Source organism: Pipistrellus hanaki, assembly GCF_964339955.1.
Source record: "Pipistrellus hanaki genome assembly, chromosome: 16".
NCBI lineage: Eukaryota > Metazoa > Chordata > Mammalia > Chiroptera > Vespertilionidae > Pipistrellus > Pipistrellus hanaki.
This window is the reverse complement of record NC_140518.1, coordinates 15,796,013-15,812,251: the sequence shown is the minus strand read 5'-3', so window position 1 is coordinate 15,812,251 and position 16,239 is coordinate 15,796,013. Positions and strand designations below refer to the sequence as shown.

At 43.2% G+C, this 16,239-nt stretch overlaps 1 protein-coding gene across 3 annotated transcripts in view; it reads left to right on the top strand.

The window, feature by feature from the left end:
* Positions 1-9,256: 9,256 nt before the first annotated feature.
* CEP112 (centrosomal protein 112) overlaps positions 9,257-16,239 on the top strand; it is a 261,521-nt gene continuing 254,538 nt past the window's right edge. For 2 of the 3 annotated variants that reach the window (XM_084864076.1, XM_084864074.1), the window contains exons 1-2: positions 9,257-9,381; positions 14,817-14,930. In XM_084864076.1, the coding sequence (XP_084720202.1) occupies positions 14,825-14,930 (106 nt within the window). In that variant the 5' untranslated portion in view covers positions 9,257-9,381; positions 14,817-14,824. Of the gene's footprint in view, positions 9,395-14,816; positions 14,931-16,239 lie in introns of all 3 variants that reach the window. The other variant, XM_084864075.1, reaches the window with a different exon arrangement.

Below are 16,239 nucleotides of genomic sequence, written 5' to 3'. Positions count from 1 at the left end.
TCCACAGGCTCCCACATCGGTATCACCTAGTACTTATTACAAAGAAAAGATGTGAGGATGGTCCAAAAATCTACATGGATGACATAGTCCCCATAGGATTCTTTGTGTTGCCTAGTTTGAGAAACATGCCCATGGAGGAATAAGCATGGGCTGTCAGTTTAGAAGAACTGGGCTTGAACCTTGGAATCTGCCTTACAGAGTCCCTAGAAAAAGCTCTCCTCGGCCACTGACATTTCGTGATCCAGCACGGTGTTGCTCCTTTATTCGTATTTAATTCCCCTGCCCTTTTCTCCTTCTGTAGTACATGGTGGCAAAACCTGCCCCCGGCTCTCACTGCCTTCCCTCGGCCTGTGCCAGAGCATCTGAATGTTGCTGGAAAAAAGAAAAAAACTCATAATGGAGCTAATAGGCCCCACTTTCAATTCATCAGCACACACGTTACATAAGCCTTTGGCTCTGCCCAGAAATCCTGCCACATTTCTTTAGACTGTTCTCTTCTCTCCACTCCAAAGTGGCTATTTCTCTTCTCAATGCTTCTCAAGTTACCTTCTCTCTCCTCACTCTCCACCGATGGCCTTGCTTCTTATTTCACTGAGAAAGTACCTTTAAAAAAAAAAAATATATATATATATATATATATATATATATATATATATATATATATATATTATTGATTTCTTTACAGAGAGGAAGGGAGAGGAATAGAGAGCTAGAAACATCAATCAGCTGCCTCCTGCACACCCCCACACAGGGGATGTGCCCACAACCAATGTACATGCCCTTGACTGGAATCGAACCTGGGACCTTCCAGTCCGCAGACCGACACTCTATCCACTGAGCCAAACCGGTTTCGGCACGAGAAAGTACCCTTTAAGAAAAATCTTGATCCTGCCAAATCCATCATCTCACCAGTATCTGTACCAGGCACTCTGCTCTCCATATGGTTAGGATGGATGAACCCTGAGGTCCCATATCTCTGCCCCCAACCTTCTTTTCTGGATTTCCTCCCTTAGCATAAAGTTTTATTTATTTATTTATTTATTTATTTATTTATTTTTTATTTTTTGTTATTCCTCACCCAAGGATATTTTTTTCCATTAATTTTCAGAGAGACTGAAAGGGAGTGAGGAGAAAGAGAGAAAGATCTATGTGAGAGGGACACATTGACTGGTTGCCTCCCACATGTTTCCCAAAGGGGAGTGGGGAGTGAACCCGCAACCCAGGTACGTGCCCTTGACCGGGAATTAAATCCACGACCTTTTGGTGCACAGGCCGACACTCTAACCACGGGGAAACACCGGCCAGGAAATAAAGTTGTCTTTAATTTGTCACAGAGTAATGTTTTCTTTAGCTTGTCACGTATTAATTTTAAAGGATCTCTTCCTCATTCCCCCCCTCCCCCTCCACATCTCTAGGGATGCAGGGACAGCAGAAAATATTTATAGCATCTCCCCCTGTCCCAGACATCATGGCTGGGCTTGCTCCAGGAAAGGAGAGAATGCATTTTTCTATCATCCTCTCTTTTGTTGCAAAGTCTTTTATCATTTTAATGGTATCAACATGAATAAGTGTATTTTTTAAATTGCTCAATTCCTCTCGTCTCACTGGGAGGAAACCGAGGGGGCTGGCCACAGGGAGAGCAGTGAAGGTAAGTAATGAAGATTTCTTTTGGCATCTGGTGGGTCGTAACCGGGACCCTCCCTAATACAGAAGGCGCTCTAGGCCTTCTGCTCAGTCTCTGCGGGCTTTTCTGTAAAAGTCCACTTCCCTCTTCTGCCACAATTGCCATGACCTCCTTGGATCCGCTGAGACATATTAATACAGAATGTTCGAGGTCCTGTAACCCAGCTCACACCTGACGAATGAACAGGCTCAAAGGGGATTTTTAAACTTAAGTGTTTATTACCTCTGACCTTTACTAGAGGTATAACCACGAAGGCATGGGATCAGTCAGAACAGATTGCGACCACGGACTGGAGGGTTGAGGGCCTAGGGGTCAGGGCTGGAGGCCCTGTGTGTACCAGGCATTCCCCTTGAGTTGTTAGGGGTGGGACAGTGGGGGAGGGAGCCTTGTGGGAAGAATTGGTAGCCTGGTTGTGGTTGGCACTCAGAGTGCCTGGGCAACAGCTCTCTACCAACTGGTGCGAAAGCTTTTCCATATTTTAACTCACGGAATGCCCGGCCACACCTGCTTTCAAGAAGGACTGGGGAAAACAAAACACAACAAAACAATGTACAAAAGAGGGATGGGGGACAACATTGCTGAAACACTATAAACATCATAAAAATAGCCACACACACCGAAACCAAAATAAAACAAGCGCACAGATTTTGTAATTTTATTGTTGTTCCATCTTTTTCAGACTTAATTTTTTAAAAAGCAGTTTTAGGTTTACAGCAAGATCGAGAGGAAGGAAGGTATACTCACTGCGCAAACACATCCATAATCCCTCCCCCCCATTATCAACATCACTTTTCAGAGTGATACTTTTTTTTTTTTTTTAACCAAAGATGAACCTACATTGACACATCATAATCATCCAAAGTCCATAGTTTACCTTAGGATTCTTTCTTGGCGTTGTACTTCCTATGGATTTGGACAGACACATGACACATATCCATCAATACAGAGAATGCTCACTGACCTAAAAACCCTCTATGACCTGCCTACTCACCCCTCCCCCACACTTAAAACCACTGGTCATTTTTACTGTCTCTGTAGTTTTGTCTTTTCCAGGATGTCATATCCTTGGATCCAAAGGCCTGCAGCCTTTTCAGATGGGTTTCTTTCACTTGGGGACATGCATTTAATCTCCCCTCCGCCCCCATGTCTTTTCATGGCTGATAGCTCATTTCTTAGTGCAGAATAACATTCCCTTGTCTGGATGTACCAGTTTATTTATTACCCATGCACTTGCTGGAGGACATCTTGGTGGCTTCCAAGTTTGGACTACTACAGATAAAACTGCTATAAACATCTGCGTGCAGGTTTTTTTTGCCTGAACATAAGTCTCCAACTCCTTTGGGTAAATGCTAAGGGTAATTGTGGGTTCTATGGTAAGAGCAGGCTTGTTTGTGTATTGAGCTATAATTGACATGCAGCATTGTATTCATTTTAGGTCTACAACAAAATAATTTGAGTGCACACATTGTGAAATGATCTCCACAACCAGTCTAGTTAACATCCATCACCTCATATAGTTCCACTTGTTTTGTTTTTTTTTCTCTAAATGAGAACTTTTAAGATCCACTCTCTTAGCAACTTTTAAATATACAATTGTATTAGCTGTCGTCCCCATGCTGACGTTACATCCCCAGGAGTTATTTCATAACTGGAACTTTGTACCTTTTGACCACTTTCATCCAGTTCACCAAGATCAGTGGTTGGCAAACTCATTAGTCCACAGAGCCAAATATCAACAGGATGATTGAAATGTCTTTTGAAAGCCAAATTGTTTTAAACTTAAACTTCTTCTAACTCTACTTCTTCAAAATAGACTCGCCCAGGCCATGGTATTTTGTGGAAGAGCCATGCTCAAAGGGGCCAAAGAGCCGTATGTGGCTCACGAGCCACAGTTTGCCCGCCACGGACCCTGACTATGTTTAGTTTTGTGAGAAACCCACCTAGCTGTCTTCCAGAATGGTGGGACCATTTGCATTCCACCACACCGGCATCAGCGTTGGTTGTCGTCATTCTGGTCTGGGCCATTCTAATGTGGTAGTCTCTTGTTTTAATGTGCATTTTCCTGCTGACCTATGACACAGAGCCTCTTTTCATTGTTTAATTACCTTCTGCGTATTTTTTGGGGGGATGTGTCTGTTGAGACCTTTGGCCCATTTTAAAAAATATATATATTTTTATTGATTTTTTACAGAGAGGAAGAGAGAGGGATAGAGAGTTAGAAACACTGATGAAAGAGAATCATCGATCAGCTGCCTCTTGCACACCCCCTACTGGGGATGTGCGGGCAACCAAGGTACATGCCCTTGACCAGAATCAAACCCGGGACCTTTCAGTCCGCAGGTTGACGCTCTATCCACTGAGCCAAACTGGTTTTGGCCCTTTGGCCCATTTTTAAGACCAGGTTGTTTTTTTTTTTTTCTTTATTATGTTTTAGGAGTCCTTCATACATGTTGAATAACAGTCCTTGATCAGGTATTGCCATTTGCAAGGGTTTCCATCCAGTCTGTGGCTTGTCTTCCCATTCTCTTGATATTGTCGTTTGCAAAGCAAAGATTGGCTGACTGTATTGATGGGAGTCCTTTTCTGGGTTCTCTGCCCGCCCCGTTGATCTGCCTGCTCTTCTGTCAGTACCACACCATCTCGATGACGGTGGCATTATGTCTGTTGTTCAGAAATGCCAGGTGTTCAGAATGCTCAAAGCTCCCAAGCCCAGCACTCCTACGTTAAGCCTGTCCACATCCTCCTCCCCTCACGCCCCAGCCTCTTCCACAAAGAAGCTCCTGGAATATGGCGAGTCTTTTTTTGCAATCTGAAGAGGCAATTTGGATTAGAGGAGCCAGCCCATTAGTAGAAACGACCCATTTTCTGCCCCTCTATTTTGTGATTATGCGGCCCATTTAGTCCCATAAGCAAGTTCTCTTTGCCAAAATGTTTTTTTCTTAAGCTTTTAGATCACCAGGTTGCCTGTTATAAAAATTCAGCTATACCCACCCTCCCTAGCCACAGGCTTCAGTGATCTGCCCTGCTGGCTGATAGTCCAGGAAACACTAACACTCTTCTCCCTTCCCTGCCCTGCCCTCCCTAGTCCTCTTCTCCCTCCCTTCCACCCCCCAGGCAGTGCACTGAAGGGAGAGTGAAACTCTAACCACAGGCTGAGGCTGAATTTCCTCTTCCCATCTATGGACTGTGACTTACTAGCTACTGCAGACCCAGTAAACCCTGTTAGCGGCACGTGGTCCATGAAGCTGCCTCCAAGACCAATGACCAGCTTCTTCACTTGCATTTTTGGCAGGAGGCGTTCTGAATGCAAAGGTGCCGTGTTTTACCTTGACTCTCGCACTGTAACCTAGTTCTGCCAGACGTTTACAGTACAGGAAATGAATCCTCTGGTTTATAAAACATTGGCCAGTCTTTCCACACACAGGGTCTCGTTTCTGGGCTCCCCCAAGCACCATGAGTGAGATCTCCCACCTAATAGCCTGAAGATTATTCTTCCTAAATATAAGACTAAAAAGACAAAAAAGAAAGAAAGAAAAGGAAACAGCTTGGGATGTGTGCATATGTGTGTGAGTATGTCTCTGTGTGAGAGTGTGTGTAGTTGGCGTGCATGCCTGAAGGTTTGTCCCTCTTGTGTGTATGTTGTTGGAGTGTGTGTGCTCTTTGCACATGTGAGAATATATGTGTTTGCACATGTGTGTAAATGTATCGTAGATGAGTGTGTGTGTGTGGATCTGATTACTAGTTCTTTGTGTGCTAGTGCTGCCTCCTAGTGGCATTTATTACTTTTGAAAGTGCTCACAAAAAAAGTTGGGAATGAAAAGAAGACAATGTTGATTGAAGTTGCCTTGTGTCAAGTACTGGGTAAAATTTCCCATATAGCTCACCTTTGTTAAGTCTACCTTTCCAATCCTGCCATAAGGAAAAAGGTAAAGAAATCAAAGCTTAGGGAAGTGATGTAACTTGCTTTACCTGGTCACAAAGCTAATCAGTGACAGAACCAGATGTCCATCCTGAAGGCTGGACTCTGTCTTTTCTACCATTCTTAGACTGCTAGTTAGGCTGTGAATTTTCCCAGTGGCTTCCTGGAATTTGTACCGTTTAGGAGTGGGGCTCAAACAGGTTGGCAGATATTTTTATGGGTGATGGATGCTATGAAGTTCTCTAGTAGTTGGTTGCCAGTTTGTATGGACACTGGCTGGGGCGATATGCATATTATTGAAGGGGATGGAGGACAAATAGCCAGCCTTGAGCATGGAGTGCCCAGGAAGGCAGGAGGTAAGGATGGTTTGGTGAATGTGACCTTGTTCTGGCCCAGGGAAGTGATCAGAACCTTTGTGCTAAAGGTAGTGGCTCTCTTTTTCCATAGTGAAGAGAAGAATATATGCTTTGTAATTCCCAGCTTCTACTTTCTTTATACTACAGCTATTTGTGGCATAGGCCATACTCCTGTAAATAGGTTCAGAATTATTTTCTATCCAATTTAAGGGATTTACTGGCTGCAGGATTATTCGGATATTTATCTCTAATGTGTTTATGTAATAATAATCATCATTCTTGATATTTACAAATTGCTTTCCATTTAGATCGCTAAGCATCACTCATGTATTTCATTCTAATGATACAAAGCATCTTAATAATGTAAATGGTGAATCACTGACTGAAATGTGATTCTTTAGAATATCAGCTTATGCATTAGTACTGTGTACAGGCCTCTTGAATGGAAGCTATAAACTAGGAAGTGATGGGTAGCCTTATTCCACCCCGGGTGCAGAGAAAAGCACAAAAGAGCAATCTGCATTTATTCTTTAAGTCAATAAACACTTATGGATTATCTCTACGTTCTAGATACTCTGCAATGCATTGGTTCTGCAATGGTGAACCCAACATATATTGTTCCTATCCTATGGAGCCTAAAAAGAAGATGGTTGATATTAATATTTGATTATAAATTTTGATAAACACAATGAAAGAAAAGAACAAGAGGTTTTGAAAGAGAATAAGGGTGGTCTGAGAATCAGTGAAGGCTTCTCTGAGGATGTGACAGTTCAATAAAATATTTTGAGCTGGCACATTATTATCCTTCTAGACATAGAAGTCATATTAATTGGTTGCTATAGATATCTGGCCATAAAATGTCTATGCAAAACTCTATTTTTTCAGCCACATATATTGCAACACTTAAAAAAAGAGTATTTACCTGGCTTGAGGTCCCTGAATGGACTCTGATTCCAGCAATTTTCCCCCAAATACACCTGAAGGTGCATAGCGTCGGTCTCATGTGTGCTCTTTGTTTCACTAAATTATTATACAGTGTGCATCGTTAATGTTTCTCCAAGTGTTTGTAGCTGTGAGGATGTTACTCTTATTCTCATTTTTTGCCCTTGATGCTTGACGAAGTCATGCCAGCTGCTGCTACTTTTTATTAATGCCTGCCCGGAAGTAGTTGGAGCCCAATGTTAAGGTCAGTGATGCCTGTACTGAGTTTGTTATCTTCAGAAATTATGGATACCAATACTGCATGTGGCTTCTGTTCTCAATATTTAAATGGATATACCACCCACAGAGCAGGAGTCTGAACCTAGGCTCAATAGGTGGGCTTCAGACCTTTTGGGAACCCTTTGATTTGTACACACATTTTGGGGTGTGTGGGCAGTTGGTGATGGTGGGATAAGGAAGGTAAGTTATAGCTTTTTATGATTTCAAAGGGAGTTCCTCACCTCAAAGGATTAGGCATCACTTATTACAAGTGGCGGAGAGCTGGAAGTCAAACCATGGTCAGCTCTGTGCTTTATGTAGAATCGCCCACCTTTCCTTCATGCTTCTATACTGTCAGTGGACCAGATCGGCTTACCATCTCTTAGAACGAGTTATAGGACGACCCTTGGTTCTCAAGTAAGGAGATTCCAAGTGGACACCAATCACTCCTCTAAACAGATAGGCTTGCATCCCAAGGTGAATGCAGCACAGGCTCAAGCTAAATATGTAGGACATAACAATAAAAACCCTGCATGCATATCTTAATATTTTTGTTTGCACAACTATACATGTATGCATGTACATATTAGTGGAAAAGGGACAATCTGCTAGTTCTTGAAAGGAATATTTTCTCATATTTTTACTTTTACCTATTAGAGAGAATATTTTAAGAAATTTACTACACACACACACACACATATATATTTGCTTTTTAGCTTTGTCATATTTTTTTCTTCTGCAATTATTTCCTCTCAGATGAACTTGACTTTGCTGCATTTTCCCTCTTGACCCTCTTTCCCCCCACTTTTCTGTTCATGTTCATTTAGACATCATTTGTCAAATTCATTTCACATTCTTCGGGCAACGTGGTTACATATTTTGAACCTCTTCACTGAATGGCTGAAATCCTGCAATTGCATGTGTGTGATTCCCAGTACAAATGATCTAGATTAGTAATTATTTTGTTACCTATAAACATGTTCAACTATGCTTTAAAAAAACTAAACATTCTTAAAAGCACTTCATACCTTTTCTTTCACTTAGCCTTCATAATTGTCATTGAAACAATGAAGAACTGTTAGTTTTTACTTCTAGTGGGATGGGTTTAAAAAACCCCTGGAAAAGAATATGACTCTCCACTGGAAGTTTGAAAGTAAGTTTGAAGGTAAAATTGAACGAATCTTCTCTTTCCTATATGGAAAATTGAAAAGATGCCTCATGCTGTGCTTAAGTTTGATTTGGCACGACCCTGAGGGAATTGCATAGACACTAAAGAAGGAATCCTGTTGTGAAATTAGATGAAAAACAGTGGTGAGTGTTTTCACAATTTAAATGTTGTTTCTGCCTGTATATTTAAAAAAACACATTCGTAGTTTCCCCAGCAATGCAAAAGAAGACCACAGACCACCACAGCATAGCAATGCGGACATGGAGACTGTGGAAACCCCGGGAGCGGGAAAAACACATTTCCCACTAGATCTTGTTACTCTACACAGAACTGGTAATCAAAAAGCTTTTTTATTTTATTTCAACATTTTCAGAATTTGGGGGTCAGGTTTTCAGACCTCAGTTCTGAATGCCACCCCCATCGCCCACAAATAATAAAACAAAACAAAACAAAACAAAACAAAACAAAACAAAACGGTAATGTCCATCTGGATAGTGAGAGACACCGGGCAGTAAGTTCTCCGTTTTTAGAACTCATTCAACGCCCATCTCGGACCAAACCAAGGCCACACCCTTCTGTGGACGTCCTCCCGGAATCCCATTTTCTTTGTCCTCTGGATGTTCTTCCTCCACAGCCCCCACAGTGACCATAAACTACACTTGTGATGCTGGGGGGACGCACTGTCCACGTATAGGCCCTGGCCCGCTTCTAGGCTAGAAGACACCAGGGCAGAAACCCAAGCTGGAACCTGCGCGCCAGGGACCCGACCGTTGCCATGGCAACGGCGCCGTGTCCCTTGGCAACGCCGGGGCCTGGGAACGCGAGCGCGGAAGTCCCTGCCTCCGCACCGCTGGACGGTGGCTGTCGTGGGTCCCCGCGTCGCCATGGCAACGGCGCGCCGCCGGCCGCGGCTGAAGGGGTGGGCGAGGGGGCGGGGAATGCGAGCGCGGAAATCCCCGCCCCGGCCTGCAGGGCGGCGGAGACTGTGGCGGCCCGCAAGGATTTGAAACCGTTTGGCGGCGGCGGCGGCTGTGGCCCATCGAGAAGCTTGCACGTAGGGGCGCCAGGTTCTTGTTTTCCCCATTTTCCCCCCTCAGCCCCTGTCCCCGGGTTCTGGGGTGGAATTTTGCCTGGGGTGGCGGTCGCCCCGCCCGTGCGGGCTGGTGCGGGGTGGGGCGCCGCCCGCGGGCCCCGGGCGGGTTCTGGAGGCCCGAGGGGCGCGCGCGGCGTTCGGGGGGCTCGGGGGTCTCCCTTGCCGCGGGCGGTCCCGGCCGGGCCCGCGATGGGAAAGTTCCGCGTCAAGTTGGACAAGCGGTCGCCGCCGTGACGAGGTCCCGGAGCCGGGCCGCAGGGCTGGCGGCTCCGGAGAGGAAATCCGTGCGAGGGACCGGCGCCCCGGGGGAGCGGCCTGGGCCTCGGCCTCGCGGGCCCCGCCGCCCTCTGGCCGGGGAGGGACCCGCGGGCGCGGCCCCCGCACTTGTCACTTTCCTCCCACGACGGGACCGCGCCCGGGTTCGGGGCCGCGCCGGTGAGCGGGTCCCTCTGTGGGAACCGTTCGCCCCGCAGTCCCCGGGGAGGGGCGCCCTGTCCTGCAGCATCAGGTGCCGGGAGCTGCGGGCTGTGTCTGCGCTGATGTCTGGTGTTTAAGTGTTGAAGAGAAGAACCTAAGTAAAGACGAACAGTTCTCATTCCGGTCACTATGCGGCCACATGTCTGGTTTGTCCCGAAGGTTGAAAGATGAGTCCAAGTGAAATAGAAAAGGCACAGGAGAGGAAGGCGCCCTTTCCTAAGCGTGCAGCGGGGTCTGGGCGCAGGGGTCAGGCCCAGCGGGCACGTTCCGTGGGCCCCCCGGTCCGTTACTGAACCCCGCCGAGCCTCAGTTTCCCTCCTCTGTGTAATGGCCACGAGCTAGTGCCTGTCTCCTCGGGCCCTGACTGCGACACCTTTGCAAAGCACACACCATGCTCCTGGCACCATCGGGGCACGCTCAGCCCAGGCTCTGGCCACTGTCCACACACCCAGGTGTGTAAGCCAGGGAAACACGCACCTGGAAGACACGATGCACCAAAATGCACACTTCAGGTTTTCTTTAATGACCCACCCTATATTTGAAATAGGGTTTGATTGGACAAAATTGATTGCATGCCACTTGCAGGAATATGTTTATTGTGCTTGGCGAGGGGCAGGGTATGCTGAGGTGTACGTACTCTTTGTGTAGCAGTTGTGGCCGCTTTCTCTCCCAAGGGCTTTCCGAATTTGTGACTGGCGCAAGCTTTGCTGACTCTTGTGGCAGCCAAGCACCTTGAGAAGGTCTTAGCCCCTTTTGTAGCTGCCCACATACACTCAGGTTTAAAAAAAGACAATACCAGTGAGTTAAATGTAAAACATGATCCAAGTATAAGATTATCGCTATGAGCAGGAGATGCTCGATTTACTTGTTTGCTTTTGAAGTAATTTATGTGACTGGTAGGCATACTCTAAGCCTAAATCAGTGATATAGCTTTACTTACTTTTTTTTTTTTTTTCCAATTCTAATAATTTAAATCTGCAATTCTAATAAATAGCCATAAAACGATTTGATTAGCTGGAACTAAGTAGATACAATTTATTTATAAGATGTAATTTGTGTAGTGAGAATTCCTTGAAGGTTTGAAATTGTAAATTAAATTTTTTTGGGTTTTGCTCTTTGCATTTCATTATTTTGTTGGGGAATAAAAAAGGGATAATGAGCATTGGTGGTTGAGCATTAATCTATGAAACAGAAGGTCATGGTTTGATTCCTGGTCAGGGCACATGCCCAGGTTGTGGGCTCCATCCCTGATATGGGGCGTGCAGGAGCAGCTGATCGGTGATGTTTCTGTCTCTCCTTTCACCTTCCTTCCTCTCTGAAATCAATAATATATATATAACATATATATATATGTATAAAAATATTAAAAAGGGATAAGGAGATGTAGATTTTTACCTTTTAACAAATATTACATTGACTCTTTACTCCGGTTTTTAAAAAATGTATATCTAGCCCTGACCAGTTTGGCTCAGTGGATAGAGCATCAGCCTGCAGACTCAAGGGTCCCAGGTTTGTTCTGGTCAAGGGCATGTATCTTGGTTGTGGGTACATCTCCAGTGTGTGTGTGTGTGTGTGTGTGTGTGTGTGTGTGTAAGAGGCAGCTGGCCGCTGATTGATGTTTTTCTCTCATGGATGTTTCTAACTCTCTTCCTCTCCCTTCCTCTCCGTAAAACAAACAATAAAATGTATATATTTTAAAAAATGTATATCCAGTATTGTATGTTATCATAGCAATTCTGATTGTCTTTCTAATTTTTAAGATTTTGTTATTAGTTGGCGATAGTGCTGACTTATAGGTAAGTGGCCAAATGGTCAGATATAATGAATCTGACAAGGATTTCAGATATTTAACCTGAGCTTTGGGCGTAATTTCATGGCTTTGGGTGTCTTTTAGCTTTGAATTTTAGTTTCCTCTAACGTTAAATATGCAATAAAGGTGTTGTTGGCATTAGAGAGACAAGTTCATGCTTTTGATACAAATTCATGCTTCTGTTCTCTAAGAGGTCAGTTGAGAGGTGGAGGGAATAGCATATTTTGTGGTGTAACAATTTGACAATTACTTTTTCCATGAAGCAGGAGTTTAGATTTTTTTGAAATTGAGAGTGAGCACTTTATTTAAGGGGCCTTAAGATGTCTGGTAAAAGCTGCTTTGTGGAGTAGGAGATGGTAAAAGGCTGTGGATAGAGGTAAGGTTAGAAGCCATCCTTCTCCCACAGCCCTCAGTCAGGGAATGAAGGAAGGTGTCAGGGGATGGATGTCTTGCTGAGTTTAGGAAAAAGAAGATGGAGTGGATAGGGAGACAGTTTAAGAGAATAAGAGGCTGTGATGAGATAGTAGAAGGGTCAGGGAGGTGACGGTGATGAGAATGGAGAGTCAGGTGTAGTCAGATGGTGGGAACCTCCTAAGAGGGGACTTTCCGGTTGTGGTTGAAGAGCAATATGCATCTCCGAAACTTTTCCTTCCTGGGCAAGGCTGGGGGAGAGAGTTTAAGACTTCAGGGAGCACATGCATGTACTTGGCAGAGGATTGGAAACCTTGGTTCATGTCTAGACGGAGGGAATCCAGGCCAGCCAGTGAAAGCTTCCTTACAGAGACAGGGTAGCGAGAACTTTCTATGAAGAGGCTGTTGATAATAAGATGAGTATCCATGGCCAATATCAGAAGCTGCTTTAGCAGTGGGAGGGCCATCTGTGGAGTAAGAATGCCTGAGGCAGAACAGAGCTGTATTCTAAATGTGTAATTTGTAAATTGAATCAATGAAACTTGGGAGACCTTACATAATGTAGGGGTAGTTCGCATCTCTAACAAAACATTTCATTACATAAGGGAAGATATTGAGTGTGGATATATTTTTAACTTAAGGTACTTGATCAAAATCTACGTTTCTGGTTTTTGGGATTCACCCATTTATTGTCAATGTTTTCGTGCTAATTAGGAAGAAATACAAGGAGCAATATTTTAAGTTTTGTTGAGGGGAGTTATAAAATTTAAATGTTCATAGATAAAAATCACTTTTTTGGGGGCTACAGTTTCATGAGTTTTTACACATGCATGAAGCAGGGGCATGCAGCCTCCTCCACAGACAGGATGCTGACCAATTCCAACACCTACATACTTGCCCTGTGTCGCCTCTTCGCGCCCACGTCTCCCCCACTGCTCAGCCCTGTGCACCACTGATCTGTTTTCTATGCTTAACATTTTTGTCTTCTCTAAAATGTCATGAGATGGGTTAAACAGTGGGTAGTTTTTTAGGAATGGCTTCTTTCACTCAGCGTAATATGTTCAAAGTTTTTTTTTTTTTTTTTAATGTTGTCATGTGTTCAGCAGCTCATTTTTTTTTTTTTCTGTTGCTGAGTACAGTTTCACTTTGTGCTTTTGCCATAATTTGTTTATCCATTCCCCAGGTGAGGGATCTTTGGGTTGTTCCTAGTGTTTGCTGATTAGAGAAGGAAAAAGCTGGTATGACATTACATTCAGGTTTCTGTGTAAATATAGATTTTGTTTCACTTGGGTAAATACTGAAGAGTGGGATTTCTGAGATATGGTAAATGTATGTTTAACTGTGTAAGCAGCTGCTAACCTGTTTTCCAGAGTTGTTGCACCATTTTGCATTCCTACCAGCAGTGCACGAGAGGTCCTGTTCAGTGTTCTTACCAGCACATGCTGCTGTTTGCATTTGTTATTTTAGCTGTCCTACTAGGAGTGTAGTGATATCTCATTATGGTTTTAATCTGCATTTCCCTGGTAACTGAAAATGTTGAGCATCTTTTCATGTGCTTACTTGTCATCTGTATATCTTTGATAAAGAGAGTAGTTTTTCTGCTGATTATTTTTATTGGGTTGTTTGTTTTATAGTTTTGAGAGTTCTTATATTCTTAAAGTAAGTCCTTTGTGAGAAAATATATTCACAAATCTTTTCTTTGAGTCTGTGGCTTTTCTTTTTCTTTCTTTTTTTAAAAAAATATATATTTTATTGATTTTTTTACAGAGAGGAAGAGAGAGGGATAGAGTTAGAAACATCGATGTGAGAGAAACATCGATCAGCTGCTTCCTGCACACCCCCTACTGGGGATGTGCTTGCAACCAAGGTACATACCCTTGACCACAATCGAACCCGGGACTTTTCAGTCCGCAGGCCGACGCTCTATCCACTGAGCCAAACCGGTTTCGGCTGTGGCTTTTCTTTTCAGTCCTTTAACAGAGTCCTTTGCAGAGCAAAAGGTTTTTGTTTTGCTGAAGTCCAATTTATCTATTTTTTCTTACATGGGTAGTGCTTTTTATGTTGTATCTAAGAAATCTTTGCCTTTTTCAGGGTCATGAAATTGTTTTCTATATTTTCTTCTAAGAGTTTTATAATTTTACATTTTACATTTAGGTCTGTGATTTATTTTGAATTAATTTTTTTACATACTATCAGGTGTAGGTTGATATACATACACACACACACACACACACACACACATATATATATACATATATATATAGGTGTACAACATACTTTATTATAAAAACTATAATTTCTTCATGAATTTTACCTTTGTTGAAAGTCAGTTGTCCATATTTATACTGGTCAAATTCTGGACTCTAGTCTGTTCCATGACCAATGTGTCTTTCCTTTCACCAATACTACATTGTTTTGACTATTGTACCTCTAAAAATTGGGTTATATGAATCCTCCAACTTTGTTTTTCTTTTTCAGAATTCTAGTATCTTTAATTTCTAAAATTAGTTTCAGAATCAGCTTGTTATATTTACAAAATAATACTGTTGAGATTTTGTTTGGAATTGCATGAAATCTATAGATCAATTTGGGGACAATTGGTATTTATAATGCTAATGAGTTTCCTTTGACCTCTTTCATCGGTTTTGCAGTTTTCAGCATACAGATCCTCAATATTTTCATTTTAAATCTTTTACAGACTGAACTATGGAAATGGAAAGTGAAGAAGAACAATGGGAGAAGCTAGATGCGGAATTTGATCACTTTGTCGTAGATATGAAGCCTTTCGTCCTAAAATTACCCCATAGGCCAGGTAAAATTATGTTTATAAATTAGATTCTTAAGGTTAATTTTTTCTTATATTTCATCAAACCAATGAACCATCAAAATGGAAATAAAACTGAATTCTTTTAATACCAGTTTTTATCATAAGCTGATATGGGATTGTTTACTTTGAGCTGTTGAAGGGTAAATGGAAATTTAGCGATAATGTCTTACTAAACCATGGATATCCCTTCTTATATGTCATGAGCTTAAAGCACAGGGATCTCTAAAGTTTGCTACAACTGTTTCTTCCTGCATCTTTTTTTTCTCCCACCATGGGAATGTTTCCTCTTTCAGGAGCCCACAATCCACCTGCTCTCTGACACTTTTGTTTATAAAAGTGGAAAAGAATTTATTGGTCTGGTATGCTTTGGTTAACTGAATAAAATGACATGTGAATGAGTTTGGGCGAGTTATGCATTTTGTGGTCATCCATTGTTCTAGGCCCTGCCACTTTTTGAAAAATGACATGTGAATGAAATGACATGTGAACTCATTCACATGTCATTTGTGTTATCTTATCTCCAGTTTCTGGCCTGTTATCTTTAACTAGAGACCAGTGCACAAATTCATGCACCAGTGGGGTCCCTCAGCCTGGCCTGCAGTATTGGGCTGAAATCAGCTCTCTGACATCCCCCAAGGGGACCCAGATTGTGAGAGGGGCCAGGCTGAGGGACCCCACTGGTGCATGATTAGGGCTGGGGAGGGATATGGGATGTTGGCCATTTGGGGAGTGGTCCTGGGAGGGCTCTAGGTTGTGTCCAGTCCATCTGGCTCAGTCCTGATCAGCTGGATCCCAGCAGCTAGCTAACCTACTGTTTGGAGTGTCTGCCCCCTGGTGGTCAGTGCATTTCATAGCTAGTGGTTGAGAGACCTTAACATATAATTAGCATATTATGCGTTGATTGGTTGAATGGCTGACCAGTCAACCAGACACATAGCGTATTAGGCTTTTATTATGTAGGATTATAGAATGAGAGTCTTTGTTTCAAATCAAAGAATTTTCAAGTAATTTAAGTATGCAGAGCAATTGGAAAGAGTTTGGGGGGCAAGGAAGATTCTCTGAGTTATACTGGGCATAAGATTGGCTGTAAAGATAAATCTAATTGGCAACTTTTGAGTGGATCATTTGGAATGGGGCCAAGAAACTGGCTTTTACTCCATCCAAATTTCCTATATCCCTAAGGCACATGTGTCAAACACAAGGCCCGCGGGCCAAATCCAGCCCGCCAGGCCTTGCAATGTGGCCCGCACCGCGCTGTCATCACTGCACTCCGCTGTCAGTTTATGACATTGTC